The 25934-nt window shown below is 47.4% G+C and overlaps 2 protein-coding genes across 2 annotated transcripts; both read left to right on the top strand.

The window, feature by feature from the left end:
• Nucleotides 1-3607: 3607 nt before the first annotated feature.
• LOC123067636 (uncharacterized) lies at nt 3608-4174 on the top strand. Its single transcript, XM_044490355.1, has one exon. The coding sequence runs from the start codon at nt 3608-3610 to the stop codon at nt 4172-4174; it is 567 nt and encodes a 188-aa protein (XP_044346290.1).
• An 800-nt stretch (nt 4175-4974) lies between these two features.
• Nucleotides 4975-25676, top strand: LOC123065885 (uncharacterized). Its single transcript, XM_044489087.1, has 3 exons — nt 4975-5324; nt 5425-5497; nt 25156-25676. Exons 1-3 carry the CDS (start codon nt 5013-5015, stop codon nt 25671-25673), a joined length of 903 nt encoding a protein of 300 aa, XP_044345022.1. The 5' UTR covers nt 4975-5012; the 3' UTR covers nt 25674-25676.
• Nucleotides 25677-25934: the final 258 nt, after the last annotated feature.

Raw genomic sequence — 25934 nt, 5'->3', positions numbered from 1 at the left:
TCTTAATGGATGTGCATAAACGAAAGGATATAACCATCATATATGGCAATGCATGGAAGCATTACATTTCATAGAATAAATTTCATTGGAGGAGAGTACATATACTTTTCCTTGAAAGGAGATGTCAGCAGGTTAAGGACAATGTATTTCTGCAGTGATCACGATGACGGTGACAACCAGGATCATGACGATAGCCGGGATGAGCAGGAGATGGAAACAACCAAGATGACGAGGATAGCGGTGAAGATGAGGACAACCAAGATCACGAGGATGAGGAAGATGAGGAAGATGATGACGATGGTCCATTAAGTTCCGCAATTTTCTCTGAAAAAATAGGGAAGCTTACTCGAGATGAGAACATGAATATTACCGCGATGTTATCATCAAGTGTAGCCTTCATGGGGAAGCCATTTGTGCACCGCTTAACTAAAACCAACATCATGAAAAAAGTCATGGTGAGATTATTTGTATTTTTTTCATTTTTTTCTATAACCAAGTATGGTGAGATGTCTAACACTGTGTGCTCTCTGTTTTCTTTTAATGATGGGGAGTGGAGAAGTTACCTATCAATATGTTTTCCGGAGTGGACATTCCTACCGTCGGCACCGCTGAAGTACGCCATGGACCAACAGGGCGTGTCACCAGCATTTAGTACAAGACGAAAATAGACGAACGCATATCCTTTTGTAGGTCTGGCTGGCGGGATTTCGTGATAGGAAAGAGTGAACTACGGGTGGACACCCTTGTGATAATCAGCATAAGATAAAGGAACGGCAATGACTTAGATGATGATTGTCGTTGACCATGTTTAGAAATATGTTCTTAAGTCATGAATTTATCAATCAATGAACTATTAGTTAATTAGTATGTTATGATGGACGTGATCGATACATTGATGTTTGTTTCTTCACTCGAACAAATCTGAAGTGTTATTTAATTATTTCGTTGTTTGTTCCCAAACTGAATTAAATCTGCTTCAGTTATATTGAGAATTGTATGACTAGCCTTTTGTAGTATTGATTTTCAACTTGCAATGCTAACAATTGTGTAGTTTATCCTATCCCTCGAGTGGCGGCACTACGTGAGTACCGCCATTGCTACAATGATATCTGTGGCGGACAAAAACAGCGAGTTGTGGTGGGTAGGAACAAACGCTGCCACTGCAAGCACTATACCAATGGCGGGCGGGCACCTGCCACTGATGAGGTTATAGCAGTTGCAGGTCATTTTGCGTCCGTCACTACTAGGCATTCCTGCAATAATATTAGTGATAATACCAAAATCACATGCACGACCAATAAGATGCTACTCCCTACGTCTTAATATAAGTTTTTTAAGTTGTACTAAAGTTGAGACACTTATTTTGAGACGAAGAGAGTACAAAATAACCAATCATTTTTCAAATTTCTTCAAACAAATTTTGGACGCATGCCTCAACGTCCTCTGGGGTATGCTTGATGAACAGATCCTGCGGAGCATCTGGAGACGATCTCGGCTTCGCAATCAAGCCCTTATATGCCGGCAGCACCGAATCTGCTATTCCTGCCTTAACACTGCGCGCAGCGGAAAAAAAATCTATGAAACCAGGTCTCACGGATTAGCAGGTGAGACCAATCCTGATGAATGACACGTGGCATTGACAAATCACAAAGCATTTACCCCACCCCCACCTAAAATCAGGCCTCGTTTGGTTTCAGGTTTTCCCCCCGGGATCCATGCCTATTCCCCGGGCTGGGAACCCACAAGCCAACTTAGCCCTGGGTAATCCACTCGGTCATTTGGCGGCCCACGGGATATTGGTAGCCCGTCCCTTTCCACGCCTTTTCCCTGGGAGAGCCTTCCACGCCTCCAGTGGTCGGGGACGAAACCCTCGCTCTCTCGGTCTCACGAACGAGCGGCGGCGGCAAGATCCGAGAGCGACGCACCACCAAGCTCCGCCCTCCTCCGCCCAAGGCTTCGCCCTCCTCCGTCCAAGGCTCCGCCCGGCAACCAGAGGCGACGCACCACCACCTACACCTTCACGACCTTCTCCTCCGACGGGGGCAACGGCGACCGGGGTCATCATCCTCCCTCTTATCTGATCTCTCTGCCTTGAAGCTTCACTCACCTCCGGCGAAGACGACAGCCATAGATCATTCTCCTCTTTCTCATCAAGGTTATCCCCTCCTCCTCCTCTTCCACTCACTATTTTTCTTTGCCATGGTGATTTCTTTCCTGCTACACGCACTGACGAGCGCCTATACAGATCTCTCCTGTTTGAGGTTTGTACCCCAAGTGAGCAGCTGTACTGAAGAACATCGAATGCTTTGAAGTGCTATATCTATCCTGACCTCACAAGTGAGCACAGCCACCTTTACCTCCCTGTGATGCTAATCTATATGCACAATGTTCTAGTATATTGTGAAGAGGGCAAATTTGTTTGTAGGTGGGTTCGTTCAAGGAGGTAGGATTGATGCAAAATGGTAGTTGAATGACACATGAGATGAACTATAGCATAGAAAGCTCGGTGGTCACTATGGTTGTAGGTGGGATGGGTCTGCTGCTGTTTTGGTTTGGCGTGGGTAGCTGAACATGTTCGGGTGGAAGAAGATGTTGCTTGCTAGGTTAAGATTGTTGATGGCAATAAGAAACTAGTTCAGTATTTTTTTTGGTGATGAAAAACTAGTTGAGTTGAGCGTGTTTGTTTTTTTGGTACCCACTGTGTACTAGTTGAGTGAAGGTTGCTTGTGTAGACTATATATGCAAGTCCGATGGATACTGCTTTTGTTGCTCCTGTTGGTCCCTAGTCTGTAGTTGCTGCTGTTGCGGGCAAAAATGTTTGTCTGCTCCTTGATGGATATGATGTGATGCCATTCTTTGGTTGATGAATACTACACTTGTTTTATCGATTTGTCATTATGGCTAGCTGGCCGGAGTTCACATCTCTTTGACTGACTGACTACAGTCGATTTGTCGCTCTATCGATTTGAGGTGTTACTACCTTGTATTGTTTGAGGTGTTACTACTGAGTCCAGTCACATACTTGTTGTAGTTTTGTTTGTTCGTTCTTTTCAACCTGTGCTACCTACTGCCAAAATTTGATTGATTCCTCCTCACTGATCATTGTTTTCTAGTAGGTATTGATTTGTGGGTCTACTCTATTTACTTATCTATATGTATCTATTCATTATTTTATCGTGTTTCAAATGCAGGTGCTCTGACATTAGAAGTTGGCTTTATCCGAAGACTTTGTGTTCAACTGCTTGGTGCCTTTTGATTTGTTGATCATTGAGAAGTTTTCACTCGGAGCAAGAAAGGTATGTGACGCAGTCATCCCTTTGACATGGCCACTAAGGAAGCTTAAATTATGCAAAACTACTGCTCTTGTGATGTTGTTTTTCTCTGCCTAGTATTGAAAGTGGTCTTATTTTAGTATATGAGAAAACTGATGCTCTTAATTATGTACGTAGATGTTACAATAGAAATGGTATTATCTTTGTATTCACTCCTGAGCTTCCTAGGCTCCTAGCTATTGGTTCTTTGCAGCCATAATAGAGATGGTATTATTATTGCTTTATTTATAATTATTATCATTGTATTAATTTTGTTTTCATTGGGTATAATAGTGATGGATTCTAGGAGAAATAAAATTATTAAGATTATCTCGCAAGAACAAGAAGAAGATGAACCATTTTTCCTTTTGGTTCCCGCTTTATATGCTTCCCTTTATGAGGAAAAGCATCCAGTTCACGCATCATCTTTATCCGGGGCTACAAAGGTTAAGGAAATATTAGAAGGAAACGAGAGTTGGTCTAGGGTTGAGTTTCGGATGGAACCTGAGATTTTCAATTCTATCGTGGATTACCTTAGAAGAGAGAATCTATTGAAGGGCACGTCGCGTGTTGCTATCGAGGAGCAGTTGGCAATGTTCATGTACATGATTTCGCACAATGCTAGTAATCAAGATCTACAAAAATACTTCCAACACAGCGCAGAAACAATTCATAGGAAGATAAACAGGATTTTTGACTTAATTCCAACTCTAGCCCAAAGATTTATAAAGATTCCAAGTTCACTCCAGCCCCACCCGAAGATTGTTTCAAACAACCGTTATTGGCCTTATTTCCAGGTGAACCACTACAGACACATCTCCATATCAATGGAATTTTTTGAACTTCTCCACATAGATTTCTAAACCTACCAACTTTGTTATTTCTTTTTCAATGTGCAGAACTGCATTGGTGTTATAGATGGAACACATATCCCCATCACTATTGCTGAAGATAAGCCCCCCCCCCCCCCCATTTAGGAATAGGAAAGGAACCCTCTCACAGAATGTGATGGTTGCATGTGATTTTGATCTGAATTTCACATTTATTTCATGTGGGTGGGAAGGGTCCGCATCAGATGCATGAGTTCTTCGTTCTGCTATTAGCAAGGGGTTTCCTGTGCTAGATGGAAAATTTTATCTCGTAGATGGTGGATATGCAAACATGCCTTCTTTTCTTGCACCATATCGAGGAGTTCGGTATCACCTGAGTGAATTTAGGAGGCGGCGCTCATCTAATACGGGCTATGCCAACCATAGGGAGCCGTTCAACCATACCCATGCAATCCTCCGGAACCACATCGAAAGGATCATTGGTGTTCTGAAAAAACGTTTCCCTATCTTGAAAGTGGGCAATCACTACCCAATAGAGTCACAAATCAAGATTCTGGCGGCATGTGCTGTATTCCATAACATCATTAGAGCTCAAAGTGGTGATGAGGCATGGTTGGATCACCAACCACCGTTAATTCCACCAGAAAAATATGTTGATGTTCCATAGGGAGATGATGTCAACCAACATCATCACAATGAGGCAAACGATGGAAACACTCTTAGAGATCAGATCACGATGCAAATGTGGGCTGATTATAACAACTAGTCGGACATGAGTTTATTTTGTAAAAAAATTCTCACCTTTTCTTAGGTAAAGTAGTGGTAGAGTGAAATTTAACTAGTACCCCATTGTTGGTTCAATAATGTAGCTATGGCAGCGCCTAGGGCATCTTGGGACCATGCATATGAGAAAGGTCTTGTTGATATAATGCTTGACCACAACAATCCCATTTATCGAGGTCAAAATGGGTGGACTGCTGAAGGGTGGACTAGAATTACAAATACACTCAATCAGAAATTTCCACTAGCTCATTTCACCAAGCAACAAATCCAAGAGAAGGATAAGGATTTAAAAGGAAATTATAAGGTAGTGAGAGACTCTCGGAAACAAAGTGGCACGGGATGGGATGATACACTTTGCATTATCATCGCTGAACCTATAATATGGGATAAACTTATCAAGGTTAGCTATTTTCTTGATATATTGTTTGTTCACTGACATTCATGCTCTTCAAGGCATTGTTTTATTGATCCTAACCATACAATGTTGTTGCATTCAATAGGATAATCTAAGGGTAAAGAAGTTCCGTTCAAAACCATTCATGCTCTTCAAGTCATTGGCTACACTACATGAAGGTGTGTTTCCTGTATCATGTATTTCCGTCGACCCTACATATTAAATCCTTTTCATTCTTGCTTTAATTATATAGTATTTGTGAGGTTGTTGAGATACTTGTATTTTTCATGTTTCTAAGAGAACATTGTCGATGTCAAACCCGGCGGATCTCGCGTAGGGGATCCCGAACTGTGCGTCTAGGCGGATGGTAACAGGAGACAAGGGACACGATGTTTTCACCCAGGTACGGGCCCTCTCGATGGAGGTAAAACCCTACTCCTGCTTGATTAATATTGATGATATGGGTAGTACAAGAGTAGATCTACCATGAGATCAGAGAGGCTAAACCCTAGAAGCTAGCCTATGGTATGATTGTTGTCCGTCCTACGGACTAAAACCCTCCGGTTTATATAGACACCGGAGAGGGCTAGGGTTACATAGAGTCGGTTACAATGGGAGGAGATCTACATATCTGTATCGCCAAGCTTGCCTTCCACGCCAAGGAAAGTCCCATCCGGATACGGGACGAAGTCTTCAATCTTGTATCCTCATAGTCCAGGAGTCCGGCCAAAGGTTATAGTCGGGCTATCCGGACACCCCCTAATCCGGGACTCCCTCAGTAGCCCCCGAACCAGGCTTCAATGACGATGAGTATGTCGTGCAGATTTGTCTTCAGCATTGCAAGGCGGGTTCTTCTCCAAATTCCATATACCTGTTGGATAGTGTCCGACTTCTGGTGAATGTTGCGCTCCTCGGCTTCTACGCCCAATAATGGCCATCTTCCATGTGTCAAATGAATGCGAAAAGCCAGGGTGTTTTTCCATTTACCCCCATAGATGCGCAAATGAGCCACCTATAAAAGAGACGGGGATTTAGATCCGAATCACACCATCTTCCCTCTGCGAGCATTCATCGGAGCGCATTCGACAGAGATCCATTCCATCATCGCCAGTCGACGCAGCTCCTACTCTTGCCTCCCCCCCCCACCCCCAGCCCTCAGCCTGGAGATTGGGAGAGATGCTCCGTCCCTCACAGCGAGCTAGTGGCGCTCCAAACCAAGGGGTTTCTCCCCCAGCCTACATGGTCCCGGTTCGAGCCGGGCTTGCCACCTATAATGGTGGAGAGCAAGCGGAGAGCGTCCCTAATCCCTCCAAAGGAGAGCGGGTATGCCTTGTCCCTTATTTGATAAGAGGGCTCGAATTTCCAATTCATCCATTTCTCCGGGGGCTCCTAGAGTTCTACGGCCTCCAGTTGCACAACCTTACGTCTGCCTCCATATTGCATATTGCGGGCTTCGTAGCCCTTTGCGAACTGTTTTTGGGCATCGAGGCTCATTTCGCACTGTGGAAGAAGTTGTTCTGCCTTGTGCCCCGTTCTCAGGAGGGGTCGATATATCAAGTGGGCGGAGCCGAACTATGGCGCATCGCCGGGATGGGATATCTATTCGAAACCCCAAAGAAGGCGTCCGAAGACTGGCCTTCAGAATGGTTTTATATAGAAGATGTCCCCCTACCGGACCCTGTTCGGATCGTCCTCCCTGAGTTTGATAATGCTCCTTTGAAGAAGCGCCTAAGCTGGCGTCCATGGAGCCCTCAGAAGGAAAATGACAAGGACGTCCTTTACCTGATGAGCCGGATAAGGTTGTTAGCTCATTCCGGATTGACCGTGATCGAGGTCATGGCCACATGCATTATGTGGGGGGTGTAGCCGCTTCAGTATAGAGGCCACCCCATATGGGACTTCAACGGGGAGGACGACGCCACCCAGTGCGGCCGTAAGGGGCCGGAATCGGCTGCCGCTCTAATAAAGATCTTGTCCACTTTGTACAATGGAGAAGAGGAGGAATTCCTCCGCATCAACCCACGGGGCGGATTTTCTATGTACAATCCTCCAAGCTGGGTAAGCGGACACTTTCACTCGCCCATCCGTTTCATATTCCCATAGTTAAGTTTTCAGCCTAGCAATTCCAACGCAGGAGCTACGCCAGGCTGTAAAAGAGATAAACAACCCTCCTCCACAACCCGAGGACCCGGAACGGTCCTTCAACCCGGACTCCCAAGAGGACCCGGACTTATCTGTGGAGCTGATCGATGGGGTGTTTCATCAATTGAGCAAGGACAACGCCTTAGCAGCCATTACGCCCGATTATCCCGGACTACTTCCAGCCTCACGAGTAACCGAGACCGAAATCCCAGTACTTTTGAGATGATCCACCCGTGCTTATTTTTTATCACCGTATACCAATGGCGTTTTTGCAGGGGAAGTCCTTGAGGCGGAGGGCCGAGCCTGCGGTGGCCAACCAACAAGGGGCATCAAGGCCCAGCAGGCTGAAGAAGAGCGGTCCGGACTGAGACGCCGACACAACGGTATGGCGTGCCAATTTATTCCCAAGTTTTATTCCCTCAAGGTATACTAACGCCCGTGCTCTCTTCAGGAAAAAGAGCGCTCGTCGGACTATATCCGGAGAGGTTGTAGAACGCGCCTCCACTTGCCAGGCTCCAAGGCCGGGTCCGGAAGCGGAGGCAAACACAAGGTGCGCACCGGGCGCTCCTCCGACAGAGGATGCGGACGGGCTGTCTGCCACCAATTCCGAGGTGGAGAGTGCCATGAACCACAGGCATCGCCGGACAGTTCTCTGTGACGCTTGTTTCTCCCAAGAGGCATTGGATGCCTTCAATACGGGAGATGCGTACCTCCGTGCTGCTCAAAATGGTCTAGCCAGAGCCATAGAGCAATATGTAAAAGACATACGAGTGAGAAAATTTGATGGTTATATATGTCAGTAGCCCCCGAGACTTGAAACAGTTAGAATAACTGATTTAAGGATCATTTGTTATGCAGGATCTTACAGAAAAGAACACCCAACTGTCCCAGGAGCTGGAAGAGTGCAAAGCCCAACTAGAGGCTGCACTAGCCGCGGCGGGGGACACCAAGGAGACACCCGCTGGTAATATATGCTTCGAAAGATAAGTATGTTGTGAAGTGCGGCATGCGTGGAAATCTGACAATAACATTGCAGATGGCGCCGGAGTGGATCCGGACAAGAAACAACTCTTGCATCGGTTAAAGGTTGGTGAGAGTGTGCTTACGAGGGTGAGGCAAGAGAAGAATAATCTCCAAGATGCCAACACCCAGCTGGGCGAGGAACTAAAGGATGTTCGTGCTCAGCTGTCGGACTCCGTGAAGGAGAATCGGCGGCTTCGACGCGGCATTTTCAGTAAGTGCTTGAACGAACTTCAAAAAAGAGTTCGCCGAGGAAGTCGATTGACAAAGTTATGTTTGTAGGTATGCTGACAGGTCAGCCTGCAGAGGAAATGTCTGGTTCCACGGGTGACCTTCTTCTCGAGCTCTCACAACTGCACGAACGAGTTCGGCAGGTAATGCAAGGCGTCGCCCAGGCGTTGTGGCCATCCATCTCCGTGCCTGAAGGCCTTGGAGAGCTTGCAGAAAAGCTGGAGGGAGCGAGGCGGCGCTTCCGATTATGGAAGATATCGGCCTGCCATCAAGGCACCAGGGAGGCCTGGGCCATGGTGAAGACGCGGTACATGAAGGCTGACCCAAACCACATGGCCGAGGTCGGACCTGTGGAGCCCGATGGGAAGGAGATCCCTGTGAGTTTAGTATACGGCCAGGTAGAGTTGGCTGCCAAATATTCCCAACAAGACTGTAAACTAGACAGCCTGTTGGATGGTATTGAAGAGGAATATACCCAGTCAAATTGACTATGTAATTTAAGATGACATGTAAAATGCCTTCTAGCCGGATTGTAGATCGTTTGTCATGGCGGACCTTTTTGCTTCAACCTCGGGACCCGATAGTCCGGAGTGTGTCCGAATACCCTCTCGGTTATGTAAGAACCGGGGCATGCGTGGAGACCAGGCGTAGGGGTCATTAGTGCTTTATTAGACAAGTGCCCAACTAGTTATGTTATATTACATGGTTAGTAAGAAACATCTTCCAGGGAGAATAGTTCCGTTAGGGGTTCCTTTCCCTGGGAGGCATGCCCTAAAGTGCATGTCCGGACTGCGAAAAAAGCAGAAAAGCATCTGGGGGCGGATGAATAAACGAGTGAGAAATCATCTTTTAGTTCACCAACTGAATATCTCTTAAGAATGCTAGCTTTCGGCTTCACCCAGTCTAAGGTACACATCTGGCTAACCCAGCAGTAACAATCACAGAGGTGCTCCCTTTACCACCTAGCCGAACAATCGGGGACGTAGGGGTAAGCACAGGAGCCAGGCAACCCAGCTTGGCCAAAACTTAAGTCATGTCGGTGCATATAATGGTGAATAAAAGGTACATGCGGAAGTGTGACACATGTGTTGGGCATGAGGCCCGTATAAACAAGCTTATGTTAAAGAAGCCCCCGGGTATAATGAGTGCGGATAGCGCATCAATTGTGTGCGAGCAAGGCGCGAACGAGCCCTTAAAGGCTGTCAGAGAAAGGGAGGGAGAAGGAGAGGAATATATGACAGCTAATGTGTAAAAAATAGACAGAGGAAGGAGACAAACATAGAGTCCGGCGCTAGGTGTAGTATCTTCGGAGACGGGCTGCGTTCCATGGGTTCGGCTTGAGTCGGTTATCTGATGCATCTCGCAGACGGTACGCTCCACCAGCCAGGACTTGGTCAATGATGAAGGGACCTTCCCATTTGGGCTTGAGTTTGTCCTTTTTCTTGTCCGGCAGCCGTAGAACTAACTCGCCAACATTATAAGTTTTGGCCCGTACTTCTCTTCTTTGATATCTTCGAGCCTGTTGTTGATAGAATGCGGAACGGGCTTTTTCCACATCACGCTCCTCCTCTAAAGCGTCCAAACTATCCTGCTGATCGAGTTCGTCTTCTCTTTCTTCGTACATGCACACGCGAGGTGAGTCATGAATTATGTCGCAGGGCAGAACTGCCTCTACGCCATATACCATAAAGAATGGTGTGAATCCGGTTGTGCGATTCTGCGTGGTCCGCAGCCCCCAGAGTATGGAGTCGAGCTCCTCTACCCAGTGCGTGTTAGATTCCTTGAGGGACCGCACTAATCTGGGTTTGATGTCGCTCATGATTAGACCATTTGCTTGCTCGACTTGACCGTTAGTTTGTCGGTGATAGACTGAAGCGTAGTCGAGCTTGATGCCCATGTTTTTGCACCAGAGTTTGACCTCGTCGGCCGTAAAGTTCGTGCCATTATCGGTGATGATGCTGTGGGGGGACGCCATAACAGTGTACGACCCCTGATATGAAGTCTATCACTGGTCCGGATTCGGCCGTCTTAACAGGCTTGGCCTCTATCCATTTTGTGAATTTATCCACCATGACCAGTAGGTATTTTTGCTTGTGGGTTCCTCCTTTAAGGGATCCAACCATGTCAAGCCCCCAGACCGCGAAGGGCCAGGTGATGGGTATAGTTTGGAGGGCGGTGGGTGGCATATGGCTTTGGTTAGCAAAGAGCTGGCAACTGACGCATTGTTGGACTAAGTCCTGAGCATCTGCCCGGGCTGTCGGCCAATAAAATCCTGTAAGGAAGGCCTTGCTTACAAGGGCCCAGGCTGCGGCGTGGTGCCCACCTAGTCCGGCATGAATTTCAGCCAGAAGATTCTGCCCTTCCTCTTCGGAGATACACCTTTGAAGGACTCCGGTGGTGCTTTTCTTATAAAGCTCTACTTCGTGGACTTTATAGGCTTTAGATCGCCGCACTATGCAGCGTGCCTCGTGTTGGTCCTCGGGAAGTTCCTGCCTGGTTAGGTAGGCTAGGAATGGTTTTGTCCACGGGGCAATGACTGCCATCATTACGTGGGCTGAGGATGTTACTTCATTGGCAAAGCCTCCCGTTGTGTCAGAATGTTCGGTGTCGGGCGGTGCGGTTGGGTCCGGGCTGTTATTTCCGGATTCCCCTTCCCATAATACGGATGGCTTGAATAGCCTCTCCAAGAAAATGTTGGGGGGACTGCATCGCGCTTTGCGCTGATGCGTGCCAAGACATCTGCCGCCTGATTGTTTTCCCGGGCTATATGGTGAAATTCAAGCCCCTCAAACCGAGCTGACATTTTTAGGACGCCGTTGCGATAAGCTGGCATTTTCGGATCCTTGGCATCAAAGTCTCCATTTATTTGGGATATCGCGAGGTTCGAATCCCCACGCACCTCTAGGCGTTGGATGCCCATGGAGACTGCCATCCGGAGACCATGTAGAAGGGCCTCGTATTCGTCTGCGTTGTTGGAGTCCGTATACATTATCTGGAGTACGTACTGGATTGTATCTCCTGTTGGGGACGTCAGAACGATGCCAGCCCCCAGACCAGCTAACATTTTGGAGCCATCGAAGTGCATAATCCAGTTGGAATACGTGCCGTACTCTTTAGGGAGTTCGGCTTCAGTCCATTCGGCGACGAAGTCGGCCAAAACTTGCGACTTAATAGCTCACCGTGGCTTATAGGTTATGTCGAACGGGAGGAGCTCAATGGCCCATTTGGCAATCCGGCCCGTCGCGTCGCGGTTGTTGATAATATCGTTAAGAGGTACTTCGGAGGCTACTGTTATTGAACACTCTTGAAAGTAGTGTCGCAGCTTCCGGGATGCCATAAACACCGCGTATCTTTTGATAATGCGGGTACCGTGACTTGCATGGAGTGAGGACAGTGGACATGTAGTAAACTGGTTTTTGAAGGGGGAATTTGTGTCCGTCCATTTCTCGTTCGACGACGAGCACTGCGCTTACAACTTGATAAGTTGCCACAATGTATAATAGCATTGGTTCGCCGATGTTAGGCGTGGCTAGGACCGGGTTTGTTGCCAATATGGCTTTTATTTCTTCGAGTCCGGCCGTGGCGACATCCGTCCACTCGAAGTGTTCGGTGCGCCGGAGGAGGCGATAAAGGGGTAATGCCTTTTCTCCCAAGCGGGAGATAAAGCGGCTTAGAGCCGCCACGCATCCAGTCAATTTTTGTATTTGTTTGAGGTCCTTTGGAATATCCAATTGTGACAGAGCTCGGATCTTGGCTGGGTTTGCTTCATTTCCTCTACCGGATACAATGAAGCCCAAGAGCTTTCCGGCTGGTACGCCGAAAATGCATTTTTCCGGATTAAGCTTGATGTCATATGCTCGGAGGTTATCGAATGTGAGCCTCAAGTCGTCTACTAGAGTTTCAACATGCTTTGTTTTGACGACCACGTCATCTATGTATGCTTCCACTGTTTTGCCGATCTGGTTTGCCAGACATGTCTGAATCATGCGCTGATATGTTGTGTCGGCGTTTTTGAGCCCGAAGGGCATTGTGTTGAAGCAGAATGGGCCGTATGGGGTGATGAATGCTGTTGCGGCTTGGTCTGTCTCTGCCATCTTAATTTGATGGTAGCCGGAGTATGCGTCGAGGAAACACAATGTATCGTGTCCTGCGGTAGCATCGACAATTTGATCGATGCGGGGGAGGGGGAAGGGATCCTTTGGGCAAGCCTTGTTGAGGTCCTTGAAATCGACGCATAGGCGCCAGGATTTGTCCTTCTTTGGTACCATCACCAGGTTTGCTAGCCAGTCCGGATGTTTTATATCTCTAATGAATCCGGCTTCCAGTAGTTTGGCTAGCTCCTCTCCCATGGCTTGTCTCTTAGGTTCGGAGAAACACCGAAGAGCCTGCTTGACAGGCTTGAATCCTTTTAGGATATTTAGGCTGTGCTCGGCCAGCCTGCGTGGGATTCCTGGCATGTCTGAAGGGTGCTAGGCAAAAATGTCCCAATTTTCGCGTAGGAATTCTTGCAGTGCGGCGTCTACATCAGGGTTTAATTGCACCCCGATGGAGGCCGTTTTTGTAGGGTCCGTTGGATGGACTTGGAATTTGACTATTTCGTCCGCCGGTTTAAAGGAGGTGGACTTGGATCTTTTATCGAGTATCACGTTGTCCCTGTTCACCGTAGAGCACAGCGCAGTCAGTTCCTCGGCCGCTAGGGCTTCGGATAGTTCCTCAAGAGCCAGTGTGGCTGTCTTATTTTCGGCGCGGAGTGCTATGTCCGGGTCACTAGCAAGAGTGATGATTATGTTGGGTCCGGGCATTTTGAGCTTCATGTACCCGTAATGGGGTATGGCTTGAAAAATTGTGAATGCCTCTCGCCCTAATAGAGCGTGGTATCCGCTGCTGAACGGGGCCACTTGAAACGTGACCTCCTCGGACCTGTAATTATCAGGCATGCCGAACACCACATCTAGTGTGATTTTTCCTGTACAGTACGCTTCCCGACTGGGGATTATTCCTCTAAAGGTTGTGTTGCTTCGCTCAATGCGGCTCCAGTCTATTTCCATTTTTTGAAGGGTTTCCTCATAAATGAGGTTCAATTCGCTGCCACCATCCATGAGTACCTTGGTAAGGCGAAAGCCATCCACTATTGGACTAAGGACCAATGTGGCTGGTGCTCGGGCTGTTCGGAATTTAGGTTCATCACTGGCATTAAAGGTAATAGCCGTGTCACTCCATGGGTTTATTATTGCTACTTGGTAGACTTCGGTAAGGCTGCGGAGTGTTCGTTTCCGCATATTATTTGATGCGAAAGTCTCGAAGACTGTTAATACCGTACTGGTATCCCTGGGCTGGTGCTCTATGAATTCTGGAGTTAAAAGCTCCTCGCCACTTCTGGCCACCTGCCGGAGTATCCAACATGCTCTAAGGCTATGAGTTGGTGTGGCGCCCTCTGTACTATGAATTTTACAGGGCCCTCCGTACTGGTATCCCTCCAGTACGGTTCCATGCCCTATAGAGGGTTTTTGCTTTTTGGTGTTTAACCCTGGTGCTTGGCGATAATGCACCCTTTTATTTCGGATTGGGGTTGTATTCAGGGCCGGATTGTCCCAAAATTTTATTTCAGTTTTCCAGGCGCTTTCCATTGCACAGTACTTTCGTACTATGGATGCCAAGTCGGCGAAGCATGTAATTTCACGGTGACTTATGGCGTTGAGGATTCCGTTGTCCGTGTAATTATTGCAGAAGAATGAGATTGCATCCTCCTCGCGGCAGTCCTCTATCCTGTTCATAACCAGGAGGAATCTGGCCCAGTAATGGTGTACTGTTTCTGCGGGCTCTTGCCGAATTTGGGATAGATCCCTTATATTTGGGTGGGCGGGTGGAATTAAATCCGGAACCTCGCCCAATCTGAGACTCAGGGGCCAAGGAGTTTTCAAACTCGGAAGCTTGGGCTCTTGGATGTTGTCCAAAGAATCTAGCCTACTGCCTGACTTTAGGTTCAGGGATTGAGTGACGTCCTCCCCTCCGCGGGTATCCGTCTTGGAGGGATCGGGAATCCGGACATAACTAGTCCTTAAGATAGATGAAGGCTTGCCGCATTGTTCCTCCACCGCTGCGACGTGGTGGATGACCTGGGGAGAGTTAATCTCTCTCGGATCGGGATTAAGCCCAATCTGATCGTAGTCTGTAGCGACTCCCAGGGTGGCGATGCGATCCAAGAGCTCGTTGAAAGAAGAGAGCTCCATCGGATCTAACTGCTCGGCGAGTTCCGAGTTGACGTGGAGATTGCTTTCGATGACCCAAGAAGTCATCATCGGTGCGGCAGCCGAACAGGCGGTCATAAGAAAACCGCCTAGCCGGAGAGTTTGGCCGACAGACAAAGCTCCTTTAGCAACAGTGTCATCTATAAAGACGGAATGAGGCATCCTTCCTGATGGTGACGGCACATCGGAACTCTCAATGAAAGCACCAATGTCGGTGTCAAAACCGGCGGATCTTGGGTAGGGGGTCCCGAACTGTGCGTCTAGGCGGATGGTAACAGGAGACAAGGGACACGATGTTTTTACCCAGGTTCAGGCCCTCTTGATGGAGGTAAAACCCTACTCCTGCTTGATTAATATTGATGATATGGGTAGTACAAGAGTAGATCTACCACGAGATCAGAGAGGCTAAACCCTAGAAGCTAGCCTATTGTCACGACCGGTTTTCCGGGTATTAATTTCCCAGAAAATGGCCTTTGTGCTCACTAGCCGCAGGATTACTGTTAACTGATGAGGCACCAACTTGATACAAAAACTCCAAGTAAAAATACATAATATGTAGTACAAGACCATTCTGGCCTATGAGTACAACATAAGGTTGCTAGTGGTTGGTGGTGGAAGCGGTTTGTGGATCATCGGCATTATGGGACTCCATTTCCCACAGGAACAGCTGACCAGGTTAACTCCTATCTTCGCGAGGCTGCTATCACCGCTGCTTAGGTTCCGGGGCTGTCATCGCAACGCTCCTCTCCATGCAAGAAATCTGGCCAAGACGATAGTCAGGGACAAGCCAGTGAGTACTTTGAATGTACTTGCAAACATTATGAACACGGGTATAATATAACAAACGATAATCATGCTCTGAAATATTCTATGATCACAACGTCAGTCATAAAATAGAATCCCTGATGCATGCAAGCAGGTTATTTATATATAACATGGATATGCAATAACAGAGTAGTAATAAAATGCACCGATCGGGTGTCTGAAGCGACGCCTCGAAAGGATAGTAAATAACGACCATGCCTCAGTCGGGCGTCTGAGCGACGCCACATAAAGGGCTTATAAAGTAAATGATTAACACGCATGCCACAGTCGGGCGTCTCAGCGACACCACATAAAGGGCTTATAAGAAAAACAATTACAGTAAATGTCCAGGAGGTAGAACCGTCCCAGGGATACTCAATACTTCAAATAATATAAAGAGGTTAGTCCATAATAATAATAATCATAATCATCATAAGTCACACGTCATGATCCATGTTCTGGTTTAGTAGTTTCTCCTCCGAAGACCGTCACTTGACCCAACCCAGACTGTAGTCCTTAACCTTGGACACAGTTATTCGAATAGATTTAATCTCTGAAGAGGGTGTACTCTTTACCCACGAGTAACGGATTCCTTTAGTCCATCGGGACTAATTCCGTCTACGGTCTTTTAATTGAAAACACACCTGACTGCACACACACCAGCCTGACTTACACGTGTCTGGAATCACCCACGACACTAGTTAAGCAAAACTCTAAGTGGGGAGGCTACAACCTCGATTAGCATGGGATCACAAAATTTATACCGCGTGCAAACTGGGGGAGCTACCGCCTCGGCTACAACCGAAACACCCATGCCCCCTGACCGGATGACTGGCTTTAATCTAGGGCCATGGAACCCTCATTCCGGCCCCTCTGTTTGGTGTGTGCTAGAAAGGGGTTGACAACCTACTGAACCATACCCTTCTTATAGCAGGGACAAGTGGTAGTACGAAACAAGTATGGGGGTTACCGGAACAAGACTCGATCTACGGTCGACTCAGGAGGTTTAAGTATTTCCTGCATGATTAGCATGACAAATTCTACTTCAACCAACGGACAGAGCCACTACTCAATGTACCCCATCATGCCGTACCGGACACAACAGTCTCGACGGAGGATTAGGGACAAGCCCGTGTCTACCCAAGACAGAGGCTTTCCCGGATTCCTACCGGCATGCATGAAAGGCATATGATGGTGACTACTATCACAAACATATCAAGCTCCAATAGCATGAAATCATCAATATGCACTCATGAGTAGGGACATATCATCACATAAAATAATGGATACTCCGTGTCGAGGTGGTGTTGTAAACGTGTCAAATAACACACACAATATTATGCCGGGGATCAGAATGCTTGCCTTCAAGTAGTGGAGAGGCAGGGTGTAATCCAAAACTTTTGAAAGTTTTTCTCTTCTCCAAAAACACTATTTTTAAAAATATTGAATTAAAACATAGTTTCCAAAACAGTACAAAAAGGTTGTCTGAAAATTTTTCAAATAAATCTGAAAATAAACTAGACAATATTTGAGAGAGGTAGGAAAAAGAATCAACTCATTTGGAGTTGTATTTTAAAAGATATGGTCAGTCAAAGTTTTGGTCAAATCCTGTTTTTAAAAATAATATAGAAAAAAAGAAAAACGTTTCGAATACGTACACGTCGAAGGCGTACTCTGGGTTTACGTCTTCACTTATCCAGCGTGGACCGGCCCGTGGTCACTGACAGTGGGTCTAGGGGGGCCACTGGTCAGGTTTGACCGGTCTCCCCCGCCTTCCCTCTCCCTTGGCCGAACGGAGGCGGAGCTCCGGCGATCTTCGCCGGTGAACGACGGCACCTCGAGGGCATCCGAGGGCAGGGATGGATCCACCAGCCTGGGGCGGTCCTCCCGGTGGTTGCTAGGGTGGTGGGGGTGAAGGGAGTTGCCGGCGGTGAGCTTTGCGGTGGGCGGCAGCTTCGGGTGAGTGTGGGGGGTTCATGCTACAATGGTTCCTGAGCGACTTTGAGGGATTGGATGGCTCCGCGAGATCGAGGGGAAGGGGATGGTGGTGCTAGATGGACGGGAGGGGCTCGGGTTGCGAATGAATGGATCGGAGAGTGGCGGCGGCTGCACTGGCCGGAGATGGGGAAGAAGACCTTCCCTGGTCGATTGCGGGCTAGGGGACCTCCAGAGGGTTTGCTTGAGGTTCCTGAGGGTTCGGAGAGGCTCGGGGCTCCTTTTATAGCTTGGTTAGGTTGGTCCGGCGGCGGCCGTGGATAGGATCGTCGGCGTCTTCCGTTCTGTAGCTTGCAGGGCATCGTGGCGGCGACAGGCGCTTGCGGACAAGCTTGTGGATGAGCTCGGGCTGTTCCATGAGCGAGCTGGTGCGCTGGTGTGGCTTGGGTGGCGCCGTCCGGGGCAGGAGCTCACTGTGGCCTGCCGCTAGCCGCCGTGGCCGACCTGACGGCGGCGTTGTGCGGCCCCAGGGGCGGCTCTGCGGCGAGGGAGGGGGCAGGTGCGTCGGCTGGAAGCGGGAGGGGCCAAAACAGGCGCGGGTAGGCGGCAGCGGGACGCGGCGGCTCGGGTGCACGCACGTGCAAAACGCGCGCCCTGGCCGCGACCAGAGCACGCCCACCAGGTGCTCGGCGAAATTCCAGTGCGTGCCAGGAGGCTTGGGTGGGGCTGGGGCTTGACAGGATTAGGTTAGGGTAGTCTAGAGTCTTAGTGGACAAGTTAGTTAGGTTAGAGGATCAAGTGTACAATGCTAACTAAAAACCATGCCAAAACTGGCCATGCACACAAGGTGTTTGACAAAATGCTAGAGGCATCTAGGCAGTTCTTGGAGTGTCCAAAATATCCAGATCAGTGTCTCATTAGGTGTAGGTGAGGGTGGCAAGGTCATGTGGGCAAAACCAGAAACTTGCTAGTGCAAGTTTTGCAAATCTTCAATTTGGACAGAAAGAAAAAGGCATGATTGCATGCACTTAAAATCCTCCCATGGGTCCACTCTCTTGGACTTAAGGGTTTTGCAGGGTGGCTGATAAGCAGGAGAAAGGTCATGGGCATTAGAGCAATAAAAATATGAGTTGTTGTAGAAAAAGCCAGACTGGACCAGAGAGCAAAAGAGGATGTTTTGCTCAAATTTTTCAAAGAACATCTGTGGATTTTTGCATAAAGTTGAGTAATATACTCCTATTAACATCCCATAATTTTGGTGGAAGTTTTAAAGAAATATTTAAATAAGTTGTAGTGCAATCCACAATCTGGACCAGATTTAAAAACTTGTGGTAGAACTCAAAATCTCCAAATCACTAAGGAATATTTTTGCACAAAAATGATTTAGCGACATCACATGTCGTCCCCAAAATTTGGTGGAATTTTTAAATAAATTTATCAAAGGGTTGCAGTGCAAAAGAGGCTCTAAAGCTTATAAAAACCATTTTAGAGAAACAAAGCTCTGGGAAAAATAATCATATAAATAATCCCACTAATAAAAGAATTGTTTTATTTGAGAGGGCAAATAAGTCCAATAATGATTGAAAAGTTTTCACTTGGGGTAAAAACTCCATAATGATCAAGAAAAGAATGGTTCTGAAATCAAAAGGGAATCCAGAAAATAAAAGTTTAAGTTTCCTGGCAAAATTTTAATTAATAAACAATGTTAAAATTTTGGGGGTGTCACAACACTACCCCCCTTAAGAAAAAATCTCGTCCTCGAGATTTGTTAAGTGTTGTTTTCAAAAATATCATTCATGTTAGTTGAAACTAAAAAGTTTACTCATAGCACAAATTTTGTGTCGTCGGGAGTTGGCAGCTATGCCCGGGATAAAACAAATTGCAATCGCACATCAACATACTCATGCATGGCCACTATTTAAAATAGGGCATACAAGCAAACCTCATTTAATTACGGCGACACAGGATCGCAGGGTTACAGGGCGTGGACATACTAAGACTCGGTACTACTCGATTGACTTAGTCTACCTCGTTAATATCTAAGCGGGCGTGCCTTGCGGGCGTCGAGGCTTCTCCACGGTTTTCACTGTCGGGATTAGCTGGAGGGGGTTGACGAGCTGCTGGGTCGGGGTAGCGATGATGACCATCCCGGGGATTGTTGGCCACAATCCCGTTGGAGCGTGTTCCCAAAAGGCGACGAAGCACTTCTGGGGTCATCAAGGTGTTTTGGTCAATGACTGGAGCAGACCTTAGGGACTCGATTGGTTGTCCGAACAGCACGACTGGGTTGTCGACGTTGGGCTCATGTTCTCCTCTTGCCAAGGCTCGGCGTATCAGTTCTCCACGAGCTGCGATCAGATCAAGAGTGATTTGATCGAATAGATCCTCTAGTGTACTTACATAGCGCACCAGATGCAACAATGCAGGATTCGTCTCGTGATCTCCGTTGGCAACCTGGGGTGGCCTACCATACCCGTCACGGCTGGGGTAGTAGTAGAACGAGCGACAGTTAACTCTGGGCGACAAGTGCCGGAGTTGAACTATAGCCTCTCGAGCCGCTAGTTGGATGGCTTGTGGCTCAAAGGAAGGTGTCCTTCCGGTGAACCTGTAGGGGCGTTCGGGCGATAGACCCCTACCATAAATGTGCACAGTGGCCCAGAATTGACGGCTTTCGCCGCCCATGGGTCCTTGGTACACTACATATTCTGGGGGCTCTTCTAATGCAAAGGCACGGCAGGTGAGGTTTGCGAGCACGGTCACAAAACTTCCAAGGTTGGTTGCTATGGTCTCATTGTGCACGACGGGGCCAGGCATTTTAGCTCGATTTGGGGGAAAAGGCTGGGCTGTGTTGGGTTGAGGCTAGCGTGCCCTTTTTACAGAAAAAGGGGATGGAGTCTTCCTTCGCACGCTTGTGAATGAGACAATTTAGGTGTCGGTCACTGGCGCATGATCGACAGGCTAGGCTGATAGGTTGGGCACCGACTGCCAGAAAGTGTCGGGTCACTGTGTGGCTATCTTACATGAGAAGCTTGGCCAGGGCTAGGTTAAGGTCTGGTGGGTTGGTTAATCTAGGTTTTTCGACCTGGCTAAGATAGGATTAGCCAATGGTCAGCCTGGCTCTGATACCAAGTTTCTCACGACCGGTTTTCCGGGTATTAATTTCCCAAAAAATGGCCTTTGTGCTCACCAGCCCCAGGATTACTGTTAGCTGATGAGGCACCAACTTGATACAGAAACTCCAAGCAAAAATACATAATATGTAGTACAAGACCATTCTGGCCTATGAGTACAACATAAGGTTGCTAGTGGTTGGTGGCGGAAGCGGTTTGTGGATCATCGGTGTTATGGGACTCCATTTCCCACAGGAACAGCTGACCAGGTTAACTCCTATCTTTGCGAGGCTGCTATCACCGTTGCTTAGGTTCCGGGGCTGTCATCGCAACGCTCCTCTCCATGCAAGAAATCTGGCCAAGACAATAGCCAGGGACACGCCAGTGAGTACTTTGAATGTACTCGCAAACATTATGAACACGGGTATAATATAACAAACGATAATCATGCTCTGAAATATTCTATGATCACAACGTCAGTCATAAAATAAAATCCCTGATGCATGCAAGCAGGTTATTTATATATAACATGGATATGCAATAACAGAGTAGTAATAAAATGCACCGATCGGGTGTCTGAAGCGACGCCTTGAAAGGATAGTAAATAACGAGCATGCCTCAGTCGGGCGTCTGAGCGACACCACATAAAGGGCTTATAAAGTAAATGATTAACAAGAAGGCCACGGTCTGGCGTCTCAGCGACACCACATAAAGGGCTTATAAGAAAAATAATTACAGTAAATGTCCAGGAGGTAGAACCATCCCAGGGATACTCAATACTTCAAATAATATAAAGAGGTTAGTCCATAATAATAATAATCATAATCATCATAAGTCACACGTCATGATCCATGTTCTGGTTTAGTAGTTTCTCCTCCGAAGACCGACACTTGACCCAACCCAGACTGTAGTCCTAAACCATGGACACGGCTATTCGAATAGATTTAATCTCTGTAGAGGGTGTACTCTTTACCCACGAGTAACGGATTTCTTTAGTCCATCGGGACTAATTCCGTCTACGGTCTTTTAATTGAAAACACACCTGACTGCACACACCAGCCTGACTTACCGGTGTCTGGAATCACCCACGACACTAGTTAAGCAAAACTCTAAGTGGGGAGGCTACAACCTCGATTAGCATGGGATCACAAAATTTATACCGCGCGCAAACTGGGGGAGCTACCCCCTCGGCTACAACCAAAACACCCATGCCCCCTGACCGGATGACTGGCTTTAATCCAGGGCCATGCAACCCTCATTTCGGCCCCTCTGTTTGGTGCGTGCTAGAAAGGCGTTGACAACCTACTGAACCGTACCCTACTTATAGCAGGGACAAGTGGTAGTACGAAACAAGTATGGGGGTTACCGGAACAAGACTCGATCTACGATCGACTCAGGAGGTTTAAGTATTTCCTGCATGATTAGCATGACAAATTATACTTCAACCAACAGACAGAGCCACTACTCAACATACCCCATCATGCCGTACCGGACACAACCGTCTCTACGGAGGATTAGGGACAAGCCCGTGTCTACCCAAGACAGAGGCTTTCCCGGATTCCTTCCGGCATGCATGAAAGGCATATGATAGTGACTACTATCACAAACATATCAAGCTCCAATAGCATGAAATCATCAATATGCACCCATGAGTAGGGACATATCATCACATAAAATAACGGATACTCTGTGTCGAGGTGGTGTTGTAAACGTGTCAAATAACACACACAATATTATGCCAGGGTTCAGAATGCTTGCCTTCAAGTTGTGGAGAGGCAGGGTGTAATCCAAAACTTTTGAAATTTTTCTCTTCTCCAAAAACCCTATTTTTAAAAATACTGAATTAAAACATAGTTTCCAAAACAGTACAAAAAAGTTGTCTGAAAATTTTTCAAATAAATCTGAAAATAAACTAGACAATATTTGAGAGAGGTAGGAAAAAGAATCAACTCATTTGGAGTTGTATTTTAAAAGATATGGTCAGTCAAAGTTTTGGTCAAATCCTGTTTTTAAAAATAATACAGAAAAAAAGAAAAACGTTTCGAATACGTACACGTCGAAGGCGTTCTCTGGGTTTACGTCTTCACTTATCCAGCGTGGACCGGCCCGTGGTCACTGACAGTGGGTCCAGGGGGGCCATTGGTCAGGTTTGACCGGTCTCCCCCGCCTTCCCTCTCCCTTGGCCGAACGGAGGCGGAGCTCCGGCGATCTTAGCCGGTGAACGACGGCTCCTCGTGGGCATCTGAGGGCAGGGATGGATCCGCCAGCCTGGGGCGGTCCTCCCGGTGGTTGCTAGGGTGGCGGGGTGAAGGGAGTCGCCGACGGTGAGCTTTGCGGCGGGCGGCAGCTTCGGGTGAGTTTGGGGGGTTCGTGCTACGACGATTCCCGGGCGACTTTAAGGGATTGGATGGCTCCATGAGATCGAGGGGAAGGGGATGGTGGTGCCAGATGGACGGGAGGGGCTCGGGTTGCGACTGAATGGACCGGAGAGCGGAGGCGGCTGCACTGGTCGGAGATGGGGAAGAAGACCTTCCTTGGTCGATTGCGGGCTAGGGGAGCTCCAGAGGGTTTGCTTGAGGTTGCCTGAGGGTTCGGAGAGGCTCGGGGCTCCTTTTATAGCGCGGTTAGGTCGGTCCGGTGGCGGCCGTGGATAGGATCATCGGCGACTTCCATTCTGTAGCTTGCAGGGCATCGTGGCGGCGACAGGCGCTTGCGGACAAGCTTGTGGATGAGCTCGGGCTGTTCCATGAGTGAGCTGGCGCGCTGGTGTGGCTCGGGTGGCGCCGTCCGGGGCAGGAGCTCACTATGGCCTGCCGCTAGCCGCCGTGGCCGACCTGACGGCGGCGCTGTGCGGCCCCAGGGCGGCTCTACGGCGAGGGAGGGGGAAGGTGCGTCGGCTAGAAGCGGGAGGGGCCAAAACGGGCGCTGGTAGGCGGCAGCGGGACGCATCGGCTCGGGTGCACGCACGTGCAAAACACGCACTCTGGCCGCACCCAGAGCACGCCCACTAGGTTCTCGGCAAAATGCCAGTGCGTGCCAGGAGGCTTGGGTGGGGCTGGGGCTTAACAGGATTAGGTTAGGGTAGTCTAGAGGCTTAGTGGACAAGTTAGTTAGGTTAGAGGATCAAGTGTACAATGCTAACTAAAAACCATGCCAAAACTGGCCATGCACACAAGGTGTTTGACAAAATGCTAGAGGCATCTAGGCAGTTCTTGGAGTGGCCAAAATATCCAGATCAATGTCTCATTAGGTGTAGGTGAGGGTGGCAAGATCATGTGGGCAAAACCAGAAACTTGCTAGTGCAAGTTTTGCAAATCTTCAATTTGGACAGAAAGAAAAAGGCATGATTGCATGCACTTAAAATCCTCCCATGGGTCCACTCTCTTGGACTTAAGGGTTTTGCAGGGTGGTTGATAAGCAGGAGAAAGGTCATGGGCATTAGAGCAACAAAAATATGAGTTGCTGTTGAAAAAGCCAGACTGGACCAGAGAGCAAAAGAGGATGTTTTGCTCAAATTTTTCAAAGAACATCAATGGATTTTTGCATAAAGTTGAGTAATATACTCCTATTAACATCCCATAATTTTGGTGGAAGTTTTAAAGAAATATTTAAATAAGTTGTAGTGCAATCCACAATCTGGACCAGATTTAAAAACTTGTGGTAGAACTCAAAATCTCCAAATGACTAAGGAATATTTTTGCACAAAAATGATTTAGGGACATGACATGTCATCCCCAAAATTTGGTGGAATTTTTAAATAAATTTATCAAAGGGTTGCAGTGCAAAAGAGGCTCCAAAGCTTATAAAACCCATTTTAGAGAAACAAAGCTCAGGGGAAAATAATCATATAAATAATCCCACTGGTAAAAGAATTTTTTTATTTGAGAGGGCAAATAAGTCCAATAATGATTGAAAAGTTTTCACTTGGGGTAAAAACTCCATAATAATCAAGAAAAGAATGGTTCTGAAATCAAAAGGGAATCCAGAAAATAAAAGTTTAAGTTCCTGGCAAAATTTTAATTAATAAACAAGGTTAAAATTTTTGGGGTGTCACACCTATGGTATGATTGTTGTTCGTCCTACGGACTAAAACCCTCCGGTTTATATAGACACCGGAGAGGGCTAGGGTTACACAGAGTCAGTTACAATGGGAGGAGATCTACATATCAGTATCGCCAAGCTTGCCTTCCACGCCAAGGAAAGTCCCATCCGGACACGGGTTGAAGTCTTCAATCTTGTATCTTCATAGTCCAGGAGTCCGGCCAAAGGTTATAGTCCGGCTATCCGGAGACCCCTAATCCGGGAGTCCCTCAAACATGCTGATATGTTTCTTTTTCTTTGGAGCGGGAAGTATTGCTTCAGGAGACTTGAACTTTGTATCAATTCCGCAAGTGGATCTCACAAGCGATGCCATTTCTCCTATGGATTCCTCTACCAATGGTTTGAACCATATCTCCTCTACCAATGTTGATGATGGTATGTCCTCATCTGATCTACAAAGGCAAGGGGCATCAAGAACAGATGAACCTGAAGCTACAACATCTACCAACTCTGAACAAAAGGGAGCACTGCCTGTGAAAAAGAGGAAGCAAAGTCAGATCGCTGTTGTACTTGAGGATTACATGGATTTTCGGAAGAAACAATATGCAAAACTGGTTGACGAGTTGAAGGAATCAAAGCAAGATGACATTTTCTCGATTGGAAACTGTGTGGCTGCGCTAGAACCAATGGAAGATTTATCAGTTGCAGAAAAAGCAAAGGCACTGCGGCTTTTCAAATGCCCAATGAATCGAGAAATATTCATCAATCCCAAGGACTCAAATCTTCGGCTTTATTGGTTGAAGGAGGAGATTTCTGAGATGTAGATAGCATAAGGTGTGTATGTAGTTCACCTTCTTGTTTTGCACTACATCCATTTTATATTTATTTACTTTGTGGCATTATTGACTTGAGCTTTTTATAAGCTTGTTTCCCTCTGTTCTGTAGTATATCAATCTTTGTCATATAGTTTCTTATCTTCTGTTCTGGATTATATACCAGATCTTATGAACTTTCCCCTTGTGTTGAGCTAGGCAAGGCATCAGCGTGTAATTTTCATGTGTCAAGCTAGGCCTCTTCATTATGTT

The sequence above is a fragment of the Triticum aestivum genome, chromosome 3B, assembly GCF_018294505.1.
Source record: "Triticum aestivum cultivar Chinese Spring chromosome 3B, IWGSC CS RefSeq v2.1, whole genome shotgun sequence".
NCBI lineage: Eukaryota > Viridiplantae > Streptophyta > Magnoliopsida > Poales > Poaceae > Triticum > Triticum aestivum.
This window is presented reverse-complemented; position numbering and strand designations above follow the sequence as displayed.